The sequence below is a fragment of the Nomascus leucogenys genome, chromosome 7b (assembly GCF_006542625.1).
Source record: "Nomascus leucogenys isolate Asia chromosome 7b, Asia_NLE_v1, whole genome shotgun sequence".
Taxonomy (NCBI): Eukaryota; Metazoa; Chordata; class Mammalia; order Primates; family Hylobatidae; genus Nomascus; species Nomascus leucogenys.
The window spans coordinates 49581543-49605224 of NC_044387.1; the positions used below are offsets into that span (position 1 = coordinate 49581543).

Here is a 23682-nt window from a genome sequence, read left to right on the forward strand (position 1 = left end):
CGAATGGATCCTGCTGGCCTCCTCCCCTCCAGAGGCCTGTAGCAGGGCTGGGAGGAGGGGGAGGCAGGCAGGCACCCAGGGCACAGGGTTGAAGTACACTGAGAGCAATTGCCTTGCTCCGGTCCCTGTGGAGCCTCTGTCACCATGGCTGCTGGTGTCCTCTCCCACCATGCTGGGAAGGACAGAATCATAGACTCACATTGTGAGGGTGCAGGGAGCGGCAGTGAAGGGTAAGGCTCAGCTGGGGGACCCTGAGGAGGGCTGAGCTCGGTTGGGGCCATGCGAATAAACTCCTTTAGGGGTTCAACCCTGGGTGGCAGTGTGCTGGGGCAACTGACTGAGGGACATTGAGCCCCAGGGGTGAGGGCACTTGGAGAAGATTCCCACTGGGATTAGACTCCAAATGGGGTTGGCAGCAGAGGCAGGGGAGGGACCAGGAGTTCAGAGGAGGAGAAGGTGCTCAGGTGTGTCCCATCTTTTCAGCTGTCTGCACCTCAGTCTCCCCACCTGTCAGGCAGGGGCAGGGTGGGGGTGGTAGTGAGCCCACAGCATTGCTGTGGTTAAACGAGCTTCCAGAGCACCTCACTGCATACAGGGCTGGCACAAAGAGCATGCTCCATAAATGTGGGCTCTTGCTACTCCCCCAGGAGGCACCCCACTCCTGGATGACTTCTGCTTTGGGGAACAGTGGGTCAGAATTTCCACTGCAAGTGGTGGTGGATGGTGGGTGGTGGTGCCTGCTGGGGTCAGGGGTGACCTGGTCTCTGGCCTCACCCTCTTGGGATCCAAGGTGTAGAGCACCAGTTGTTAACAACATCGTGTGAGGCTGCACTGTGAGACTAGCCAGGCACTCATTCTGAGGCTTACTTAGTAGGCTGGTGCTGGGGACGCAGCAGTGAACAAGGCAGGCCACCAAGGCCACTAGGACGGTAAGGGAATTGTAAATCAGGATGCCTCAAAAGAAACCAGGATAGGGATCAAGGGCAACCTGACCCAGCTGGAGAGGCCAAAGCAGGCTTTCTTGAGGAAGCACCTCTATGCTGAGTTCATTGGCAAAGGTCAGGGTAAGGAGCTGTTGCGTAGGGAGAAAGCCCTTGCCTTGCCTCAGGACAAAAAAGGAGCAGACACTGGGACACAGCCCTTCATCTTCTCACTCTCTCCCTTAGTTCCCTGTATTGCACCCCCCCCCCATATTGGCCCCCAATGCATCAGACCTCCAGTTCTTCACACCCTTATGAAGTCCCCTCCCACACTGACTCTGGGCTTTGGACATTTGCCCAAAATGCCCCATTTTGGCCAAATATAGCAAGTGTGATGCAAACAGAGGCTTGATAAGCACTTATACATTGGGGCTTGTCTCTGGAAACACTCCTTCTGTTTTTTTTTTTTTTTTTAAAGACAGAGTCTCACTCCATCACCCAGGCTGGAATGCAGTGGCGCGATAGCTCACTGCAACTTCCGCCTCCCAGGTTCAAGTGATTCTCCTGCCTCAGCCTCCCAAGGAGCTGGGACTACAGGCGCGTGCCACCATGCCTGGCTAATTTTTTTGTATTTTTAGTAGAGACAGGGTTTCACTGTGTTAGCCAGGATGGTCTCTATCTCCTGACCTCGTGATCGGCCCGCCTTGGCCTCCCAAAGTGCTGGGATTACAGGCGTGAGCCACTGTGCCCGGCCTGGAAACAGTCCTTCTTAGAAACCAGCCACCACACTGTGAGGAAGCCCAAGCTGCCATGTGGCAAGGCCCTGCCAAGCATTCAGGCTGAGCCACACCACCTACCACTCATATGAGGGAGGCCATTTTGGACTCTGGGAGAGTCATCCTAGTGGCCCAGCCACCAAGCAGGGAGCAGAAAATAGCTGGTCAAATCATAGAATCATGAGAAATAATACATGCTTGTTGCTTTAAGCAATGAAGTTTTGGAGTGATTTGTTACATAGTACTAAATAGCACAAACGTTTTTCTGCCCCAAGTCCAATTCTTTCCTGTGCCCAGAGCCTCTCTAGCTGGCATGAAGTGTCCTTCCCGAGACCTGTTCAGTTCTGCCCTGAAACTTTCTGTGGCTGGCTCCTACCAAGCTCTTCCCAAGATCAGAACATATCCTCCAGTCCCAAACCGCCTTCACTGGCTGATGCCCTGTGAGGGTCTCTGGGTCAGACAGGACTGGGGTTTGCAAGTGAGGGATGAGGCACAACTGTCCCTGGCCACCAAGGAGAGCCAAGCACAGGACTGTTCCCCAGGCAGGTCTAAGTTTCGTGTGGTGGCATCTTGGGTCAGAGTGCAATCTGTCTGCTGGGAACATGGTCTTGTTTGAGCAACCTTCTTGCTTCCCTGCCTTCTTTACACATCTATTGAGCACCTACTGTGGGCCCTTCCTCCCAGAGGTGCTAGGGGAGACAGTAGAGGTGATGAGGTCACTGTCCTGGCCCTTGGGGTTCCACAGATGGGTGGGGGAGAAAGCCCAGATGTGACCAATCACAAGGTATCAAGTGCTGCGAGAGCTGTGGGGGTGTCCACAAAGGTCTCTCTGGGAGTGGGGGTGTCCCAGCTGTTGGGCACAGAAGAGGGGCCTGGCATCTGCAAAGACTGCATTGTGACCAGGGATGAAACTGGAGCACAGGGGCCTGTGGGGGTGGGGTGGGCTGGGTGGTGAGGAGCCTTGAATGCCACAGCGAGAGCACCTTGGGACCTAGCCCTGGGGAGCCAGGAAGTGACAGGAGAGGACCTGCTTCAGGTACGTGTCTCCAGCAGAAGAGACAGATGAATAGAAGGACACACAGACGGACAGAAAGCAGCAAAGGGTCCAGGGAAACAGGGAAGAGGAAAAAGGCGTTTCGGCAGCACTTGGATGTGGTCACTGTGGTCATTGCCATGCCTTGGCTGCAGGGGGCTGCTTGCCTGGGCCCGCAGGACCAGACCAACAGAAAGTGCCTCTGCCCAGGAAACTTACTACCTGATGCCGGGAATGAAGGAAATGTCTTCATTAAATCATCAAAGTGAGGGTGCGCAAACCACCCTGAAGCAATTCTGACCGAGAAGATGCAGCATCAGCCTGGGGTGGGGGGTCAACTGAGCCCCTTGCGTTTCCCTGGCGACCTTAGTCTTCTGTCCTCCCAGGCCGAATATCAAAGTTGGAGAGGCCACAACTGTGTCAGTCAGAGTGTGCGGGAATCAGCTGGCACATTGCAGGAGATAATAGCAGGAGGATTTAATCAAGGACCATTTACAGAGGTGGGGGTATACGTGAGGCAGTGCAGCTCTAGCTCAGAAGCTGGTAACAGCTGGACACCACACCCACCCCTGCAAACACATCCTGGAGGCCCGAAGGGGCAAGGGAAGGGAGCTGTGGAGAACGATAGTCCACCATGGGCAGGTTCTCCCATCCTGTGAAGCTTATGCCCAGCAAACGTGGTCTTCCTAATGGACCCCAGTGCTGTCTGCCCGACCACAGGCTGCACTTAGTGGACCAGGCTGGGGGCCACAGTCCGGAGAAGGGCCTTCCTGAGTACGCAAAGCTATAACTGCAAGAATGGCCACTGCAGCACCATTGGTAAGAGCTAAAAGCTGGACACAAGCCGGATGGCCCGTGGATGGGGAGGGTCAAATGAACTACATTCCATCCATGTGAAGGAAAACTGGGCGCTGCTACAGGAAGGAGGCTTCTCGTGTGCCATCAGGGAGAGGGCTTGGTGCCAGCTCCCTAGGAAGGCAGGCTGCCAGGCAGTATGTCCAGAAGGAGCTCACTCTGGTGAAAACAACAAACAAGCCATCAACACTGGCTGTGCAGGCAAAGGCGCAGAGTCCAGAAGAAATAGTCCCGACTGTTAGCAGAGCTAACAGTCTTTCCTGCTCTCTGTCCATCTGTATGTCCTTCCATTCATCTCTGTGTTCTGCTGGAGACACTTCAGGGGTGCAGCCAATGTGGCGGGGGGGCTTCCACCTTGTATTTTATATGCTTTGTACTGTCTTTGTTCACACTAAACATACAACCCCTTTAAAAGTCATTTATGGAGGCTGGATGCGGTGGCTCACGCCTGTAATCCCAGCACTTTGGGAGGCCGAGGCAGGCAGATCACGAGGTCAGATCATCGAGACCATCCTGGCTAACACGGTGAAACCTGTCTCTACTAAAAATATAAAAAATTAGCTGGGCGTGGTTGTACCTGCCTGTAGTCCCAGCTACTCGGGAGGCTGAGGCAGGAGAACGGCATGAACCCGGAAGGGGGAGCTTGCAGTGAGCTGAGATCATGCCATTGCACTCCAGCCTGGGCGACAGAGAGACTCCATCCCCCCTGCCCCCCCAAAAAATAAATAAAAATGAATAATTTACGGCCGGGTGCAGTGGCTCACCCTTGTAATCCCAGTGCTTTGCGAGACTGAGGTGGGCAGGTCACCTGAGGTCAGGAGAGCAGCCTGACCAACATAGTGAAACCCCATCTCTACTAAAAATACAAAATTAGCTGGTCGTGGTGGTACATGCCTGTAATCCCAGCTACTTGGGAGGCTGAGGCAGGAGAATCGCTTGAACCTGGGAGGCAGAGGTTGCAGTGAGCCAAGATCACGCACACCATTGCACTCCAGCCTGGGCAACAAGGGTGAAACTCCATTGCAAAAAAAAAAAAAAGTCATTTATATAAAAAAGTACAAAAAATATGAAGGGGGAATGAATAGAAAAATATGCCAGTGTTCTTCCCTAACTGGTACTTGGCAATCACTGAGCTGAACATTTACAGGGCAGCTGCAGTGTGCCAGGCCCTAGGAGAATGGCACTGATCAGAAGGCTGCCCGCAAGGTGCTCACCATCTACAGGAAGCAACAGCACGAGATGGGTGGGATGAGTGGGCACAGCCAGGCAACAGGAGCCTGGGACTGTGGGGCTGGTTCATAGCAGTGAGAAGACCCCGTGGATGAGCATACTGGGCAGAGGCTGGGGAATGTGTGGGGTATTTCTGCCTGCTCTGCGTGTGCTGGAGGCGGTGTTGGAGACGGGAACATGCTAGACTTGGCAGGGCCTCTGAAGTCCTCCAAAGATGCATGGACACCATTACAAAGGTCCTAAGAGATGTGTAGGCCAATGAGAGAGGCATGGAGAGGCAGCAGTGGGCACAGGCCCAGCACGAGTGCCAGAGGAGGGCAGTGCCACGTTCAAGGGCTGCAGAGTGAGTTACCCTAGGGCAGCTGTGCAGCCTTCCTCCCGCAACACACAGGCAAATGCACTGTCCAGGTGGGCCAGAAAGGCCTGAGTGGTTGTTCTGCACATCCTGGCCTGCTGACCAGGAGGGCAGGACCTAGCGATCTCAGAGGTGCCAGAGACAACCCTTCAGCCAGAACAGGTCTAAGAGACCTTTTGTCCATTGTCCTCCAGAGGTGCTGGTCTGCCCAGGAACCTTGAGCATCTGGGGCAGAAGGATAGTGAGGCCTGAAGCTCTGAGACCCAGAACTGTAGTCCTGCTGACAACAGAAAACTCCCAGGGGGAATGGCAGGTGGCCTCTCCCTCAGGTGCTGACTGTGACAAGTCCAGGTTGCCTGGAACACTGTGATGAATCCTGGGGGACACATCCAAAATCGCTGGGAAAGAGTGCAGAGTTGACTGCTGATGTGGGCCATGGCCGAGGGGTATAGACCGGCACAGGAGTTTGCAGTTCTGAGGCCTCTTGAGGCCAAAGGTGACTGTCTGATGACCCTGCAAATGGACTGGCCTTTCAGGGGATCACCACAGTGCCTACACTGGCCCAGCGGTGTGGGACTCCCAGGCAGCCAGTGGGGGCCTTTTCTAGCGCCCAACCTGCAACAGAGAAGTGACTGTGCCCTGGAGCTGAGCCTGGTGGGTGGGTGGAAGGACTGGAACACGGGCCTACAGCTTGAGGGCAACACGCTGCAGAGCTTGGGCTCCAGTCTCCGCTCCGCAGTCACGGAAGTTCCTGTCCGTGTGCGTGCAGGGAGCGCAGGCCTTCCACGCAGGCCCCAGCTAGCAGCAGCCCAGGCTGGAGGGCCTCTTGATCTCCTGGGTCTCAGGCGGACTGCCTTCCATTTCTGTAAGGAGGGGAGAAGTAATTTAGCATCAACCAAGAATCCTGTAGCTGACACTGGGCAGGGGATGCCGGCCCTGACAGTCAGAGCTGTGAGGTGAAGCTCCTGGGCCTGCTGTTCAAGGCCTGAATGACATGACACAAGCCAAGAGGCCGAGGGCATTCCAGGCACTGGAACAGAGTGGACAAAGGTGCAGACTGGGAGAGCCGGGGCCAGGACACATCTGCAGAGCCTGGGACGCCCAGCCTGGGCTATGAGGGCCTCATGGATCCCCATGAGGTCCATGTGTCAGAACAGGGAGGGCTAGGGAGGGTGTCTGACCTGGCAGGTGGAATCAGGGGGGCTACAGGCCTGAGGCTGCAGTGATGCCCCGAGAGGAGGGTCAAAGGACAGGAGAGGGCCACAAGTTCAGGAAATGGCGAGGTCTCAGGAGACAAGAGGATGGCGCACGTGGATTTTAGGCCTCCAGCCTGCTCCCCAGTCCAACCCAGCCACACCTATACTCACGGATTAGGTCTCCCTCGCCGACCTGGAGCCGGGCACTGCTCCGCCTCTCCAGGTCCTGTAGCACCGACTGCTCGAATGCCAGGGCAGCTACGCGGCTGAAGAATGCCTTCACATTCTCGCCTGTGGGCCCAGAAGACAGCCGGGACCTCATCAGTGTTTCTCCTTGCCCCTTAATGCATCTGGGTGTGAAAGCCAGGCCAGCCCACCCTCAGGTTGGCACGTAGCCCTTTCTAGAGCACCCTGACAGTAAGTGACCCCAGGAGGGCACAGCCCCACCCACTCACGCAGGCAACATAGTGCCAGGGGCAGGGTCCACCGGCCTGGCCTCCCACCTGGCTCCAGCCTCCCCACTCCCACCCCACTGCCTGCTTGGGCCACTCCCTCAAACTTCTGAGCCTTTGCTTCCCAGCATCTTCTCTTCCAATCAGATGCTACTATGGCCCAAGTGTTGGAAGATGTGGAACTCAGGACAGATGTGTGCCTGCCTTCCTGTCACTTTCCATACCTGTCCGGTGGGGCTGTGAGGATTGATATGCTGTCAGCCCCCACATGGAGCCTTTATGCATCCTCCTCCAGGTAGAGGTGGCTGCCCATCAGAGAGCAGGCCCGTTTCCAGCCCTTAACACACACACTGCCCTTGTGCAGCCGGCAACCTGCACAACCACGTAGGGCAGTCCTGCTTGGTCCATAGCGAGCTGTTGGTGAACTCACTGTTACTCTGATAAAGGAGGAAGGGTTCTCACAGAGCAGTTCTCACTGTTGGGAAGGAGCAGTGGAAGACACTGCCAGTTGTTTGCGCTGGGCTGGAAGTGGCGCTTCTACTTGTGACGCCAACCCTCAGTGCTCACCCAGTCTCCGACTAGATAGCTGCTGTCCCCTCTTACACAGGGTAAAGACTACTGGGCCCAATTGCTGAGTCCCCAGAGCCTTGGGGGCCTATTATGTGCCAGGCCCTGTGTATGACTTCATTTTTTCCCCCCAACAACCTGTGTTTTCCATCTGCTCTTTGTGTCTTTGGATTTTCTGTTTTCCTCAGTAAATACACATGGCTTTTGTAATTTAAAACGTTTTTTCACAAAAAAGGGAGATGGATGGCATCACCTGCTTCCCAGATGAAGAGACGGAAGCTCAAAGATGCTGGGCATCTTGCCTTGGGCTGGGGGCCCAGTATGGCCAGGGGTAGACCCGGTGGGGAGTGGGTTCAGTGAAAGCTGGGGTCTGTGAGCCACAGTGATACTGGGAAGGGGTGGGAGCTCCTGTCACTGGGCCCTTCTCTATGCCAGGTGATGTCACATGCCGGGGGCAGGGACAGTGCAGTGGTTACAGGTGACGGTGTGTTTGGATCCTGGCCCTGCCACCCTGTGGCCCTGGAAGTTACTTCACAGGAATAAAATGGAACCTGCCTCATGAGTAGTTATGGGGTTGCCTTGGAGAACAGGCCAGCACGGCATGACACAGGGTTGGGGTCACTATTCCCCCATCCATGGGGCAGGCCTCCCAGCCTCCTTCTAGAGATGACGCAGCTCCTGTTAGGCAATGAAAGGTGCTGCCAGGCACCAGCACAGCAGGGCTGTGATGCCAGTGTGCACCAGGGCCACAGAGGGAATAGACAGCTGGCTGTAGAGGGAAATGCTGCATGGCAGGCCCCACGGGACTGGCCCGAGAGCAGGGCTCTGCCCCACCATGGCGACAGCCCTGGCCCACTCACCGGTCTTGGCTGACACCGACCAGTACTCAGCCTGCATCTCCTTGGCCAGGTGCACAGCCTCTGCTTCAGCCTGCTCACACGCGGCCCCTGACTGGGAGAAACAGCCTTTGTTGACCCAGCATCCCGGGCTCTCCTGCAGGGAGGCCCAGGGGGATAGGCAGCTGCCTGCTTCCCACTGTGCTGCTTCCCTCCCTCCCCACCGCTCCTCCAGTGAGGGCTGCAAGGGGAGGCATTTTCCTGAGGGCCACCCAGACCTCCAGTGCTACTCTGCTCACCAGAAGGTCCTTCTTGGTTCCCACGAGGAAGATGAAGCAGGAGCCTGCCTCATTCTCCCTCAGAGCATCCTCCAACCACTGCCTGGAGTGCAAGGGAGAGAGGCTGAGAGATTCACCCATCCTCCCACCCCAAATAGGGTCAGAGGGCACACTTGGGACCTCCCCAGGGCTGGGGTGCTGGGCTGGGAGGGACGAGGCTTCCTGGCTCACGCTGGCTGAGCAGGATGCTGCACCTCCAGCCAGAAGGGCGCTGGCTGGACCCAAAGGGGTGGGAATACCAGAGCACTGGCTGGAGGTGGTGAAGACCCCTCCAGGCCCCACCTCTGGCCTCTCCCGGTGAGACCTTGCGTGAGTCCTGCACGTTTATCAACTAGAACCATCACCCCCGCCTCCCTCACGGGGTTTGGAGGATGCTGGGTGTGAATGCCCCAGACCAAGGTAAGGCGAGAGGGCTTTGCTCTAGTAGCTGGCCGATTCCCAGCAGAAGTAGGATAGCCTCCCGAATGGGTCACATTGCCAATTCTCTCTTCTCAAGACTGCAAGTGCCAAATTCATGTCCCTTCAAAGACTGGCTATACAGTTTTCAGGGCCCAGAGTGAACTGAACACATGGGGCACCTCATTCAAAAAGTATCTGGACTTGCAACATGGCAAAGGCAGCGTATTAAAGCAGGCTGGGGCCCCTCTGAGCACGTGCCTGGGGGTGGCTGTGCTGGGCTCACACTCATGTGCTGGCTCCTCCAGAATAAATGGGAACAAATCTCGAGGGATAAAGGCAGCTGGACAGTAAGTAGTCCGTGGACAGCTGGTTCTGACAAGGGGCCCCGGTCACTCACACCCACCATGGGGTCAGGGTCCACTGGCCGGGGTCTGGGAGCCCTTCCAGGCAGCTTCCTGAGCCCAGGGAGACTGCAGGGGCCACAGAGCCCAGACTTACCTGGTATGCTCCAGGGTCTGCACGTCAGTGAGGTCAAAGGCCGTGATGATCACTGGACACCCGGAAAAAGCCAACAGCCAATCAGTGCCAGGCGAGGTGAGCAAGGGGGCTCCCCAGGAGGTGCCCAGCTCCCAAGGAACTGCCAGGGCAGCCCCCCCACCAGGCACTCAGCACCGGAACCTCCTACAATGAAGGCTGAGGAGGAAACACCCCATGGCTGTCCCCCACCAGGACCCTCCAGCCTGCACCCGGCAGCCCAGCCTCAGCGTGGGATCCAGGGAGGCAGAACAAGGTGGGCGTGGAGCGAGCGCGTGGGCTTTAGCGTCAGACACCCTCTGCCACTTACAGCTAAGGGAGCTCAGGTGAGGGCCTTAACTGCTGAGAGCCTCAGTTTTCCCACCTGTAAAACGGTGAGGACGAGACCTGTAGCTCTCAGGGTTGCTGTGAGGATTAAACAAGAGCAGCTGTTTTAAAAAGCTGTTAGCCAGGTGCTGTGGGTCACGCCTGTAATCCCAGCACTTGGGAGGCTGAGGCGGGTGGATCACAAAGTCAGGAGATCAAGACCATCCTGGCTAACACAGTGAAACCCCGTCTCTACTAAAAATACAAAAAATAAAAAATAAAAATTAGCCCGGCGTGGTATCGGGCACCTGTAGTCCCAGCTACTCGGGAGGCTGAGGCAGGAGAATGGTGTGAACGCGGGAGGCGGGGCTTGCAGTGAGCCGAAATCGCGCCACTGAACTCCAGTCTGGGCGATAAAGCGAGACTCCGGCTCAAAAAAAAAAAAAAAAAAAAAAAAATGCTGTTAGTCCAGGGCCAACTTTCAACCAACAGCAGCTACGGCAGTAAGTAATGGTTAGCAACAACCCGCTTTAGCGAAACAACTTCCGGGGAGCCAGTGGGCAAAAAACCGGGAGATGCAGCCCAGGCCGTCAGCTCCTCTCATCACTGGCCGCACCCCGGGCCTGTTGGGGTCCTGAGGGGAGCCCCATGTGGAGGACATTCCAGGCAAATGCTCTCTACTGCCCCCAGGGGTGTGACCAGGGCCGGACAGGGGCTTCCTCTGCACCTTGGCTGAAGGCTACAGGGAGACCCGCGCCCCTCCCAAGGCAGATGGGAAGAGAAAGGAAGGGAGAAACTGAGGATAGGGATGACGGCAGCCAGGCTGCCATGTGTAGAGGTGGGCCAGGCACCTCGCTCCTCTTATTCCCAGGGGAGAAGCATCCTCTGGAGAAGAGAGGCCCGAAGAGGCGAAGGGTGCAGAAGGCCATGCGGCCAGGGCACTGAGGGCTGCCTGGTTTGTTTCCTATTTTTGCTTATTTTAAGTCTAAAAGAAAATGTTGTAACTTTTTCACCACTACCGAGTAGACATAACGGTGCCTTATAATTTGAGTCTGGTTTTGGATACTTTTGAGGTTCTCTCACATCTCCCACTGAAATCCATTTCTGTCTTCTTCCTGAGAAGGTGGGGTAGGCGTCGGGAGCTTATGCTGCCACCCCCTACTGACGGTGAGCCCTGCCCAGCACCACCTGGCTGCCCTTGGCCATGGAAGTGGTGGGCACCCGGCCCTGCTAGCCCCAACCTGGGACCTGGCAGTCCTCCGGTGGTCCCCCTTTCACTCCTCCTCCCTGGCCCAGCCCCCTCTGCTAAGACAGGACCAGACTCCTCCCACCTCCCCCTGGAGTCCAGTGCTGCCCTTCTCTGAGCCTCTGGAAAAGCACTTTCATCTCTGAGCATCTTTATGAGCTGAAACTGGGGCTGAGACTTAAAGCCAGCACCCACTACCACAGGGTCCTTAAAGGGTGTGATCGCCAAAGTCAGGCAGGGCCTGGGGATGAAGGCAGCTTCCCTGTTCCCAAGCAGTGGCCTGGGTGTTTTCTCAGTGGGTCTTGGAGGACAAAAAACTGGTGCTTGTCCAGGGAACTCGGGATTCCCACTGTGGAGCCCGGCAGGGACCCCGCTGCTGCACGTGGTTCAGAGTCCCGACGTGGCATGTTGCTCACCCTGGGCGCCCCGGTAGTAGGCAGATGCGATGCACTTGAACTTCTCCTGCCCAGCTGTGTCCCAGCTGTGAGGTGGGTGAGAAAGAAAGGGAAATGGTGTCAGGCTACACAATCACAGTGTCTTGAGCCAAGAGGCTATGGGACCATGGGTGGGAGACCCTAAGGGCCTGTGCCAGCTGCATGGGCTTCAGGAAGTGCCTGTTGTGAGCCAGCTGTCCCTACCCCCAGCTCCTTATGATCCCTTCCTAGGGTGCCCCCAGTGGACTTCTCTCATTCCTAGTGGAGGGGGGTGTGTGGCATTAGTTGTTCTGCTGCCTGGATGGATGGAGTTGCAGCTCACTCCCTTCTGACTGAGACATTAAAATGGAACATACGGCCCAAGACATGACTTGCTCTGAAGATGGAGCAGTCCACTTGTAGAGAAGGCTCTGTGAATGGCACTGGGGCTCCAGGCTGGGCCTCCAGCAGTGGCTCTGCCACTTGGTTGGGTGATGGGTGTGACTGGGGCATTGCTTCACCTTCCACACTGCAGGTCCCAAAGTAGGGGTTGGGGATACCTAACAGGGGAGCAACAGGTGGGTCTGAGCAGTTAGCTGCAGCTCTCTGGAGTACAGTAGTGAGAAGAAATTAGAAGCTAAGTCCTGGCTCCATGAAAAAGAGTACAACAATTGATTAATGATGTTTTCCATGGGCACAGTCTAGAAGAGGGGAAAGAGACCTACTGAGATCTACCCGCCCTGGGTTTAGAACAAGGCAGGTAGTCACTATGCAGGGCTGAGTCTGAAAATTCTTCCTCAATCCATCGCTTTTTAAGGTCAACAGATCAAAATTGAACTTTTCTCAGTAAACTCCAAAGTAGACAAGTCACAAACAAGACATCGATGGTCTGAATTTTTTCTTTTTTTTTTTGAGGCGGAGTTTCACTCGTATTGCCCAGGCTAGAGTGCAATGGCATGATCTCGGCTCACTGCAACCTCTGCCTCCCAGGTTCAAGCAATTCTCTTGCCTCAGCCTCCCAAGTAGCTGGGATTACAGGCATGCACCACTGTGCCTGGCTAATTTTGTATTTTTAGTAGAGATGGGATTTCTCCATATTGGTCAGGCTGGTCTTGAACTCCTGACCTCAGGTGATCCACCCGCCTTGGCCTCCCAAAGTGCTGGGATTACAGGTGTGAGCCACCGCGCCTGGTTATGGTCTGAATTTTTTTCAAGTGATCCAGCATGACACAGAAGGTTTGGGCTTCATTCTTTCATTAATTCATTCAAATTTTCTTTCATTTCTGAAGACTCTGGGGGAGGAGCTGATGGTGGTGGCCTAGAGATGAGCCCGTGGGGAGGCTGGCAAAGGCCTCAATGTCAGACAATAAGAGGCTGAGCCAGGACAGTGTCCCTTTTTTGTCCAGGGCCCTCTAATGAGATATGGCCTGTGTTCACACAGGTGAGCCCAGCCCCCAGCCAGTCTTTCCCGGCTCCACCTGGGCTACCCCCACCAGCCCTTTGTTCTTCTCAGCTCTCTGGATCCCTCAGTCCTGCAGCCCTGAGTTCTCCCAATCTCCTTTGCTCTTGACTGACCCGTACTCTCCCTTGGGCAAGATTTGTTATCCTCCATCTCCAGGGCTTTGCTGGGGCTGTGGAAGTCCTGAAAGAAGGGGGCACTATCTCGACAGAGTTAGGAGCTGACATCCACAGGATCTGAAGGCTCAGTCCAGGCAGGGCATGGAGGATTGAGGAACGAACTCGCACCAGGAAGGAGCTTGGTGAATGCCAGCAGGCAAGTGGAGATGGGGGGCAGGGCCAGCCACGTGGGGGAGCACAGAAGGGTCTCACAGGAGAGTAGAGGTGAGGGCCTGAGCCCAGGCAGGCCTGCAGCATTCTCCAGGTGCCGGGGCAGAGGGAAGCTGCCCAGCTGGGGTGGGAGAGGGTAAGCCCTGGGCTACTCAGAGGGAAGGCAGAGGGAAGGGCTGAGGCCAGTGGAGGCCATCGCGAGTCAGACTCCCAGGGCCTAGCAAGGAAGACAAACAGAAGTGGGCCCGGTACGGTGGCTCACACCTGTAATCCCAGCACTTTGGGAGGCTGAAGCGGGTGGATCACTTGAGGTCAGGAGTTTGAGATCAGCCTGGCCAACGTAGTGAAACTCCGTCTCTACTAAAAATACAAAAATAAATTAGCTGGGTGTGGGGGCGCACACCTGTTGTCCTACTTGGGAGGCTGAGGCAGGAGAATCGCTTGAAGTGGAGGTTGCAGTGAGCCGAGATTGTGCCACTGCACTCCAGCCTGGGTGACAGAGCAAGACTCTGTCTCAAAAAAAAAAAAAAAAAAAGACAGAACTGGAAGGAAAGTGAGGCAGGGGAGAGGGAGTGAAGGCTGCAGTGTGAGGAGGAAGACGAGTGCCTCAGACCTGAGGAAGGATGTGGGTGCTGTGGACTCCATCTCAGCCCTCCTTGCCCAAGCCTGGCACGCGGGGACTAGATTTGACCCCATTTTACAGGTGGGAACAGAGGCTCAGAGCTCAGCAGCAACCTGCGGAAGGCCACCCTGCTGGCCTGGTGAGTGGGATCGCAGGAGGCCTAGGTCAGGGAGGGACTGGAGCCAGGGCCTCGAGAGGAGCGGGGTGGGGATTGGGGAGGTCATGGGCAAGTGGGCAGGTCAGGCTGTGAGCACCTTCCCCAGAGCCAATGACCAAAATGAGACAACTTGGGACTGACAGAGCGTGTGGGGGCTCTGGGAGCCGGGAAGCTGAGTGTCACACAACACCCCCAGGCTCTGCTTGTCTAGACCAGTCCTCCTTGACACGGACACAGTGAAGGAACTCCCCAAATCCTTTCTCAAGTGCCCGTAGGAAGCCACCCACGAGCCATGGGGGAGCCAGCGACTTACATCTGGAGGCTATAGGGAATCCCAGCAATCTCAAAGCGCTCAATTTCAAAGTCCACCCCAATGGTGGCCTTGTAGTCTCGATCAAAAACATTCTTGCAAAACCTGTGGGGCATGAGGAAGTCGTCACAGGGGTGTACTCACAGAAATGTGCCCGGAAGCTTCACTTGTAACACTGAAAGTCTTTAGGCAAATAAGGTCCACTTCCCATCAGGAAGTGATGGTCCACGCAGGCCATGGGTGGACAGGGCAGCCAGCAAGGACAATGTGGGGAAAGGGAGGCTGCAGGAGCTTGGAAGGCAAGCTGCGAGTTAGAAACTGAGTGAAACTGAGCAGCCATTTGCAGGGAGGGCACGGGAGAGCCCGTGGCCCCAGGGGGACAGTCTGACAAGCACCAGGCTCCTGGGATGCCACACTGTCTGCCCAGCCCTGCCATCTCCCCGATTTCTTGCACCCCCTCTCATCTGGCTCCCAGCAGGCTGAGGCCCAGCAGTTCCTGGAAGCCACATGGTTTCCGCTATGTTGATATTATCTGGGCCACCCAGGCAAAGGTATGACAACTTGGTGCTGGGGGAGGTGGCCAACGGGGCAGAGGAAGCCTTGTACCTGTGGATGAGGCTGGTCTTCCCCACGTAGAGATCGCCAACCACCACCACCTTGGAGAGTTTGAGCCTGTGAGAAATATGGCCGTGTTGCCCTCGGGCGTGCCTTCCAGGGTGTCTTCAGACACTCACAGCCCCTTCCTTCCCTGAGCTCTCTGCTGGTGAGACACCCCTCACTCCTGGACACAGGATGGGCCACCCTGCTGAGACACTGTGTTCCCCCTTCACAGTCCCCAGAGGGGAGATGGGAGAGGCTGGGGACTCTGCTGCCCCTAGAGCTGCACCCCTCACCATATTTGGCCAAAGTCCCCATCCTGAGAATTAGGAATGGGCATAACAAGAGGCCAAGTCACAGGTGGAGGGGCAGAGGCAGGAGGCCAGGGTGTGGCTGTGGTAACCAACCAACAGCCGTGGGCACGTCTATGCTGTCGGGGAGCTGTGCTGAGGGTGCAGACACAGGGTCCACGTGCAGGGAGACCCGCAACAAGGGATGGGCAGCCCCTCACCCTCCTAGGCACCCCCAGGGCTGTGCGCCCGTGTGGGCTCTGGCCTCTTATAAGCAGGCACTCCCTGACCATGACACCAACGTGCCCTGCTCACTTAGAGGTATCTGTAAGGGTCCGACAGGCCAAGGGGCACACCCTGAACAGGGCTCAGGCTCTATGCATCTGGGCTGTGGCTTGAGGCGAATTGGCTCTGAGGTTCTTGCGCTCTCTGCGGGTCACTGTTCCCCAAGAGCAGCCGCCACCCTCACCCTCTGTGTGTCCTACACTCTGTGCAGAGGCGTTTCTTGGACTATTTTTTTTTAGAGACGGGGTCTCGCTGTATTGCCAGGCTAGTCTCAAACTCCTGGGCTTGAGTGATCCTCCCACCTCAGCCTCCTGAGTAACTGGGACTACAGGTGCCATTGTCCCAGCTTCCCAGGACTGCTGACAACACTTTAATAGTTTTTGCAGCTCATCCCAAAGGAGCCAAATGGTCACAGCAACCAACTTGGGTAAATATCTGACAGGCACTTCCTCTGCCTGCAGATAGCAAGAGGGCACCACTGTGTCACGTGGTGACCTGGGCTGCAGGTCACCTCACCAGGTCCGTGAGAGCAGAGATTGTGTCTACCCTGCTCCCAGAGGGCCCTTTCATTCTGACTCCATTTCTCCTATGAATGAGTAAAGGTACTGACAAGGTCTTGCAGCAGGTGCCCTCTGATCCTCAGTTTCCACCTCCAGTGCTGCCATAAGGGGTCAGGGAGATCACCTGCGTGAAGTACCTGATATGGCACCAGCATTCCCCAACAGACGCCATTACTCTCATCCTATCACCACGGCCGCTTTGGCCATTCTGATCTCAGCTCTGCCTCACCCACTCTGCAGTTTGGGAACCTCTAGCTGCGCTCTCTGGCAGCCTCATCACACCTGTGTGACCCCTGTGCGCTCAGCCAACTCCCTGAGCAGACTGTGAGCTCCTAAGGAAGAGGGGCAAAAGCAGGCCCTTGTACCTATTTGTTAAAAGGAATGACTATTTCACAATCCCTGTGCTGATGGTGGCAGGAGCTGCCGCGGCAGGAACAGGATAGACATAGCCCTCGCCCTCTTGGGCTATGTCTAGTGAGGAATCCAGCCTGCAATTCTGTGAGGTAAGTTCTTGGGGGCACAAGAGCACCCAGGAGGGGTACCCTCCCCAGTCCAGGGGCAAGGGTAATGGGGGGGTCAGAGAAGGCTCCCAGAGGACTTGACACTTACGCTAAGAACTGAAGGGGAAGGGGAAGGGGAAGCGAGGGGATTAGGAAAGACATTCCAGACAGAGGAAATGAACTTGCGCCAAGACCTCAGGCCGAAAAATCACCTGCGTGACTAAGAAGAGGGACAGTCGTTCCATATGGCAGGTGTGTTAACTGAAGCCAGATGAAAACCCCAGTCATCTGGCCGGGCACAGTGGCTCACGCCTGTAATCCCAGCACTTTGGGAGGCCAAGGTGGGCAGATCACTTGAGACCAGGAGTATGAGACTAACCTAGCCAACATGGCGAAACCCCATCCTACTAAAAATACAAAAAATCAGCCGGGCATGGTGGTGGGCGCCTGTAGTCCCAGCTACTCGGGAGGCTGAGGCAGGAGAATGCTGTGAACCAGGGAGGCGGAGCTTGCAGTGAGCTGAGATTGTGCCATTGCACTCCAGCCTGGGTGACAGAGCGAGACTCTGTCTCAAAAAAAAAAGAAGGCCGGGCACGGTGGCTCACGCTTGTAATCCCAGCACTTTGGGAGGCTGAGGCGGGCGGATCACGAGGTCAGGAGATCAAGACCACGGTGAAACCCCGTCTCTACTAAAAATACAAAAAATTAGCCAGGCGTGGTGGCGAGCGCCTGTAGTCCCAGCTACTCGGAGAAGCTGAGGCAGGAGAATGGCGTGAACCCGGGAGGCGGAGCTTGCAGTGAGCTGAGATTGTGCCACTGCACTCCAGCCTGGGCGTCAGAGCGAGAATCCGTCTCAAAAAAAAAAAAAAAAAAAAAAGAAAACCCCAGTCATCTTCAGGCCTGTACAGGGCTGCACCAGCCTCATGTGTGTGTTTCATTTGTTCATTCTTTCACACGTGCCTTCATGCACTCATTCCTTCCTGCCACCTGCTCCCCCATCCCACACCCTACAGGCTCACCCGACAGTCCCCATGTTCCTGCGTTGGCAGGCAGCGCTGACCTGCCTGTGGAAGTGCTCCCTGAGCTGCAAACAGGCTTCCGGCGTGTACCACTGCAAAGAGACAGACAGATGGACACATCATCCTGCAAAGCTGTGGCTCCGCCCCCGTAGCCAAGCAGTGAGGGGAGATGATCTTCCCAGCCTTCCTTCCTAGGCCTCACAGCTGGCAGCATCATTAGCTTTCCCTGACCCATCTGTCATGTGTATCCTCTATTTCCTCAGCCTTGAGGCTCTGGGGCCTTGTGAGTCCAGAGGGGCGCGCCCAGGCAGGGACTTGGAGATCTGTGTCTCACCTGGAGCCGCAGTCCCCTTGCTGCATGCATGTGACAGGCCTCTGTCTGTTCTGGGCCTCAGCCCTCTCAGGGCGAAACGAGTGGAGCTCTTTTGGTGCCAAGATCCTCCAAGATCCAATTAGCCAGGTGCAGTAGTGCATGCCTGTGGTCCTAGATACTGAGGAGGCTGAGGTGGAAGGATCGCTTCAGCTCAAGAGACAGAGGCTGCAGTGAGCTATGATCATGCCACTGCACTCCAACTTGGGTGACAGAGTGAGACTCTGTCTCTAATCCATACCTTCTATGAATCTCTGATGATATTTTGTTTTAAAAACATGCATACATGTGCCTGGAAAATGTCCTAGAAGGTGCTTTCTGTCATCCACATTTCTTGGAAGGCAGACCTGAGCAGTGGTTTAAGAGCATGGGCCTCAGGGTCAGAAAAAACTGCACATACCCCACCCACCCTCACCTGGTGTGTAATTAGAAAAAAATGAGATTAAACAAACTAAAGATGACCATTATTTTTTGCCATTGGATTGGCCAAGGCTAAATACAGAATCTGGCAAGGGTGTGGGGAGAAGGACACCATTGAGGCTGTTGGTGTGATCCGTGTATGGCAATGGTCCCGCCCCCGCCCCCCACCCCTGCACAGCCACAGCCACCTGCTCTGTCCCTCTGAACACTGCTTGGATCCACAGCTCCCCTCCCCCAGCCCCAGTGTCTTGGCCATGGATTCGGGCTCTGCCTGGCCCATCTGCCCTCTCAGTTCCAGCTGTGATTGAGGCAGCAGGGATGGTGAAAGGAGACTGGCAAAGGGCAAGTTACAGTACCTTATCGAGCTCCAGTTTCCTCAAATGTTAAACAGGGATGCTCATAATAGCACCTTTTCATGTGGTCGTTTGAGGAGTAACTGAATAATGCAGGTGAGCAGCTTAGCCTGATAGTCTACCTTCCTGCAGAAGAGCAGCAGCTACCGTGAACAAGCTGGCTGCTTCTTTCTGTCAGCTTCCATGACAGCTTTAAGCTGGGGACTGGCCCAGACACAATGGTCATTACAGGATGGCTGGAAGACTGTGATAATGAAGGCTGCAGGGTAAGAAGTGTGAGCTGATTTCAGAGACAGGGAAACTGAGGCACATGGCGTAAAGGGAAGGACTTGCCTGGCAAGCAGTCTGAGGACCCTGCCCAACCTGACTGAATTTCTCAGGGCCCTGGGGTGCAGGATGAACTTGACCAGCAGTGGCCTTGATCCCTGATTATTATGGGCAGGAGGGGAGAATGCCACCTGTGAAACCAGGACGGATTCCCTAAGCTGCTTCCCGGGGGTAGGGTGCTCTGGAGCCAGACACGGCCAGGTCAAATCCCAGAGGTACCAGGCGCAGCTGTGAGATGTCAGGCAACCCTCCTTAACTCTGATCCTCACCGTCTGCTCTGCCAATGGGGTTCTTCATCTCATGATACCTGGACTGTTTTGTGCCAATCACACTTTCCTTCCTTTTGACTCAAGAAAGACCAGTCTCTGTTATCCCTAGTTACCACTGTCAAGCTCTGCAGAGAGAACAATTGCCTGAGCCTCTGTTGAGATGGAAAACCCATGGGGAATTGTCCACAGGTCTGAGACACAAAGGCTTTCTCTGTAGGTGTGTGAAGAAGGAACTTAGGGAGGAAGGTAAAGAAGGGGGAAGGAGGAATGGCCACATACTCCAAATACCCAAAACCTATCTAGAGTCACCTCCTTCTCACCAGCCTGGCCACAGAATCCGAGATGCAAAAGGCCATTCCATGGAGAGGATCTCTCCCTCTGCACCTGTCCTAAGCCACAGAGACAACCACTGAGAGTAGGGGCTTATATATCCTGCCAGAAATATTTTCTGCATATATAAACAATCAGACATTTCTCCCTCTCCTTGTTTTCACACACGGGAGTGTGCTGCACACTCTACTGCACTCTGTTCCATGCCCTGCATTTTTACTTAACGGTTTACTTTGGCTCTCGTTGCATGTCAGCTCCTGAAGAGGTTGCCTCATTCTTCCTCATGTCTGTGCCAGGAAGCATTACTTGTTTAACCAGTCTCCTCTCCCAGGATATTTACGTTGTATCTTATCTTCTATTCTTACAAACTGCTCCAACCCCGATCCTTATGCACATTGTAAACCCATGCCAGAATACCTGCCAAGTAAATTCCTAGAAATGGAATAGCAAGGCCAGTTGTGGTGGCTCACACCTATAATCCCAGTGCTTTGAGAGGCCTGGGTGGGAGGACTTCTTGAGGCCAGGGGTTCAAGACCAGCCTGGGCAACATAGCAAGACTTTGTCTCTATAAAAAAAATTAAAAATTAGCCAGGCATGGTAGCACATGCCTGTGGTCCTAGCTGAGGGAGGCTGAGGCAGGAGGATTGCTTCAGCCCAGGAGTTAGAGGAGTGAATTATGATGGCACCATTGCACTCCAGCCTGGGTGACAGAGCAAGACCCTGTCTCTAAAAAAAAAGAAAAGAGAAACGGAATGGCTGGATCTCAGAGGGCAGGGTCATCTGCCATATTGGTAAATATTGTCCACTGCCCCCTATGGAGGTTGTACTCAATTTGTATTCCCTGCTGCAATTAATATTGGATTTTAATACAGACACAAGAGAGCTGTGAGTTTGCAAGCTCACAGAGGCAGAATGGCAAGGGGAGAGAGCCCTGGATTTGGGGTCATGGAACTGGAATGCTGTTTTGATAACAACAATGATAATGAGAACAACAGCAACCATGACTGCAGGGGAGCTCCTGCATACCAGGAGTCAGGCACCCAATATGAGAGGAATTACCTCCATGTAACAGTGGCTCTGAGAGTTTGAGTAGTTTGCCCACAGCCACACAGCTTAATGACAGAATCAGAATGAAGGACTCACATCAAGGACTGTCTGGCTGCAAAATCCTAGCCCTTATAACCTCCAGGCCACATTGCTGCCCAGTGTCACCATTAACTTGCTGTCCCACCTTGGGCAGTCAATGGCCAGTCTCCCAGCTCCTCAAGGTAAATCTGGCAATGGACAGACCTCCTTGATTCACCTGCTTTACTTCTAGGCATGAGTGTAGAGTGGGGAGAGCTGATGTGGCTGCAGTGCCAGGAGAGCACTGCAGACGTAATGACTCCCTACCTTAGGGAAGCTGGCGATGACACGGTCACGGCTCACAGGGGGCCCCAAAGGTGTCAGGGAGGACCTCATTCTTCCAGAGTCCTGTGGACCCAACCAGGAGAAAGACAGTTAAGGAGCTGTGCAAATACCTGGGGATTCACCCACGAGTTTCCACCTAACTTTTTATCAGATCCAGGCTGGGTACAGTGGCTCATGCCTGTAATCCCAGCACTTTGGGAGGCCAAGGTGGGAGGATCACTTGGGCCCAGGAGGTTGAGACCAGCCTGGGCAACGAAGTAAGACCTCAGTCTCTAAAAAAAAAAAAAAAAATTAGCAGGGCATGGTGGCCTGTGCCTGCAGTCCCAGCTACTTGGGAGGAAGGTGGGAGGAATGCTTGAGCCTGGGACGTCAAGGCTGCAGTGAACCGTGAAGGTGCCACTGCACTCCAGTCTGGGTGATAGAGTAAGACCCTGTCTCAAGAATTATAAATAAAACCAGATCCAGGCTTCCCTCTCTGTCAGGAATATGGGGCAGAGGCCATTTCTCTCAATCTGCATACAGCAGGCAGCATGGTATGGGGGAACCAGGCCTGCCCCACCCTGCCTGGGAGTCAGAAGACCTGGGTCTCCCCTTGACAGGTGTCTACCAAGGAGGAGCTCCCCTCGGAGCTTAGCTTACTGGGCTGTGAGGCATGGTACAGCTCAGGCAGTGGAAGTAGAGTGGGGAGGGGTCTCCTGCTCCTAGTCTGCAAAGGATGAAGGCTCTAGGTAGGCCTGGGGGCCTTAACTTTCAGCCAACTAGGCCTTTTCCCTGAAAGCCCTCACTTCACCAGGGCTCTGACTCCTCGAGCCTCCTCAACAGCCCCTCTGTCTCCTTTTTCTGTCCGGGCTCCTCTCCCGGCTGGGCTGGGTGGCCCTGGCGGAGTCCGGTTGTCTTCCCGCATCTGACCTGGCTCTCCTCCCCAACCAGCGCGGGCCTGGCCCAGAGTTTGCGCTCCGGAAATGACGACGCCCCGGGGCCGCAGGCCGCTTTCAAGTTATAGGGGCGGGAAGTGGGCGCGGACGCTGTGCCCTCGCGGCCCTGGCCTCGGGGTGTGCCAGCACGGGGGTGGGTGACCGGGAGGGTCGGACAGAGTGGGCGAGCGGACTCACCAGCGATGGCTGTGAAAGCTGGGGCTCCGCGCGGCCTGGTCCGCCTGAGCCAGCTGCGGCGATCACCACGGCAACGAGAGCCGCGCGGGACCTGCGAGCTACCCGAATCGTCGACGTCGTGGGCGGGGTCTGCGTTGGACTGGCAGCGGCGCGTCCAAGCATCCAGCTTGCACCGGCGATCACCATAGCAACGAGAGCCTGCCTGGAGTCTGGGCGGGGCTGGCAGCAGAGAGACTCCTGGACACCCTGGAGAGTCGGAGATCACCATGACAACAAGGGCGGTGCTGGATGGGTGGGCGGCGGGCGGGGCCTTGGAGGCCCGGGGGCGGAGCCTGGGCTCTGGGTGGGTTCTGGTGATCACCTCGGCTGGGAGAGTTGGGGCGGTCATGGCATAAGAGCTCCTGATGTAGTATTGATGTTTAACTGGAGTCAAGCACCCTGCAGCTGCAAGAGATAGACGTGCCTACCATCTACTGACCTTTAGTCTGCATAGTTCTGAATCCAGTGCTGTCTGAATATCATACGTCTGGCTTCTAGAACTCACGGTACAAAATTAATTTCCTTAATAAAAAGCTGACCTGAGTCAGTGATTTCCTCTGAACTAGTTTCGATCTAACTCAGTCATCTTCAATTCAAAGCTAAGTGTGCTGGAGGCTGATGTTTGATGACTTTTTTTTTTTTAAGAGATGGAGTCTTGCTATGTTGCCCAGGCTGGACTCGAACTCCGAGGCTCAAGGAATCCTCCCGCCTCAGCGGGACTTGGGACTACAGGCAAGGGCGGGACTCAGTCCTTGGGACTACAGGCAAGGACCACCACACCTGGCTCTGTTTAATGTCTTTTAGTGAGTTTCACTGCTAAGGTTGAGGCTTAGGGGGTGAACTTAGGTGAGTTGTTCCACCTTCCGCACCTCAGTTTACTCAACTATAAAATAAACGCAACTATCTATTTCAATGGATCACCTGAGATGGTGAAAGTGCTTTTATACTGTAAAGCTTGATTCAAGTCCACTAACCATTCATTTGTCCTATATGTACTGAAAGCTTCCTGGTATATGCCTAGCACTGGGGAGACAAGGAAACAGAACGGACATGGTGTCCACCCTCAGGGAAATTGGAGTCCACTGAGGGAAGCAGAGAAGTAAATAGAGAATTAGGGAAAGAGAGTGTGCCAATGGGATTTAGGAGAAGGGAAGATTAAGCTGTGGGATCACTGACTAATTTGGATTTGGGGATTTGGCAGCAGCTAGAGATCACCTTGAACTCCTACTTTAGCTCTTTTTTTTTTTTTTTTTTTTTTTTTGAGATGGAGCCTCACTCTGTCGCCCAGGCTAGAGTACAGTAGCGTGATCTCAGCTCACTGCAATCTCCACCTCCTGGCTCAAGCAATTCTCCTGCCTCAGCCTCCTGAGTATCTGGGACCACAGGTGCGCACCAACCATGCTTGGCTAATTTTTTAATTTTTTTTTAGTAGAGACCGGGTTTTGCCATGTGTTCCAGGCTGGTTTTG

The 23682-nt window shown here is 55.1% G+C and overlaps 1 protein-coding gene across 3 annotated transcripts; it reads right to left on the reverse strand.

Annotated features, from left to right (window-relative positions):
* Positions 1-1894: 1894 nt before the first annotated feature.
* RAB36 (RAB36, member RAS oncogene family) lies at positions 1895-22397 on the reverse strand. Of its 3 annotated transcripts, XM_003280813.4 has the most exons (11): positions 22176-22397; positions 21046-21126; positions 17585-17676; positions 14940-15005; positions 14337-14438; positions 11460-11524; positions 9456-9507; positions 8520-8601; positions 8245-8335; positions 6537-6656; positions 1895-6032 (listed from the first exon to the last, which is right to left on the reverse strand). In XM_003280813.4, exons 1-11 carry the CDS (start codon positions 22359-22361, stop codon positions 5968-5970), a joined length of 1002 nt encoding a protein of 333 aa, XP_003280861.2. In that variant the 5' UTR covers positions 22362-22397; the 3' UTR covers positions 1895-5967. The 3 variants fall into 3 exon arrangements, with proteins under 3 accessions (XP_003280861.2, XP_030671807.1, XP_030671806.1); XM_030815947.1 differs by lacking the exons at positions 14337-14438; positions 14940-15005 and having other exon boundaries at positions 22176-22361; XM_030815946.1 differs by lacking the exons at positions 1895-6032; positions 6537-6656; positions 8245-8335; positions 8520-8601; positions 9456-9507 and adding an exon at positions 10210-10912 and having other exon boundaries at positions 22176-22361.
* Between the last annotated feature and the right edge of the window lie 1285 nt (positions 22398-23682).

Coding starts and splice junctions, on each gene's coding strand:
- RAB36 (XM_003280813.4), bottom strand. CDS start 22,361: ATGGTGATCGCCGGTGCAAGCTGGATGCTTGGACGCGCCGCTGCCAGT. Junction 21,127..22,175: donor AGCTTTCACAGCCATCGCTG/GTGAGTCCGCTC, acceptor TTGGGTCCACAG/GACTCTGGAAGAATGAGGTC. Junction 17,677..21,045: donor TCATCGCCAGCTTCCCTAAG/GTAGGGAGTCAT, acceptor GTCTCTTTGCAG/TGGTACACGCCGGAAGCCTG.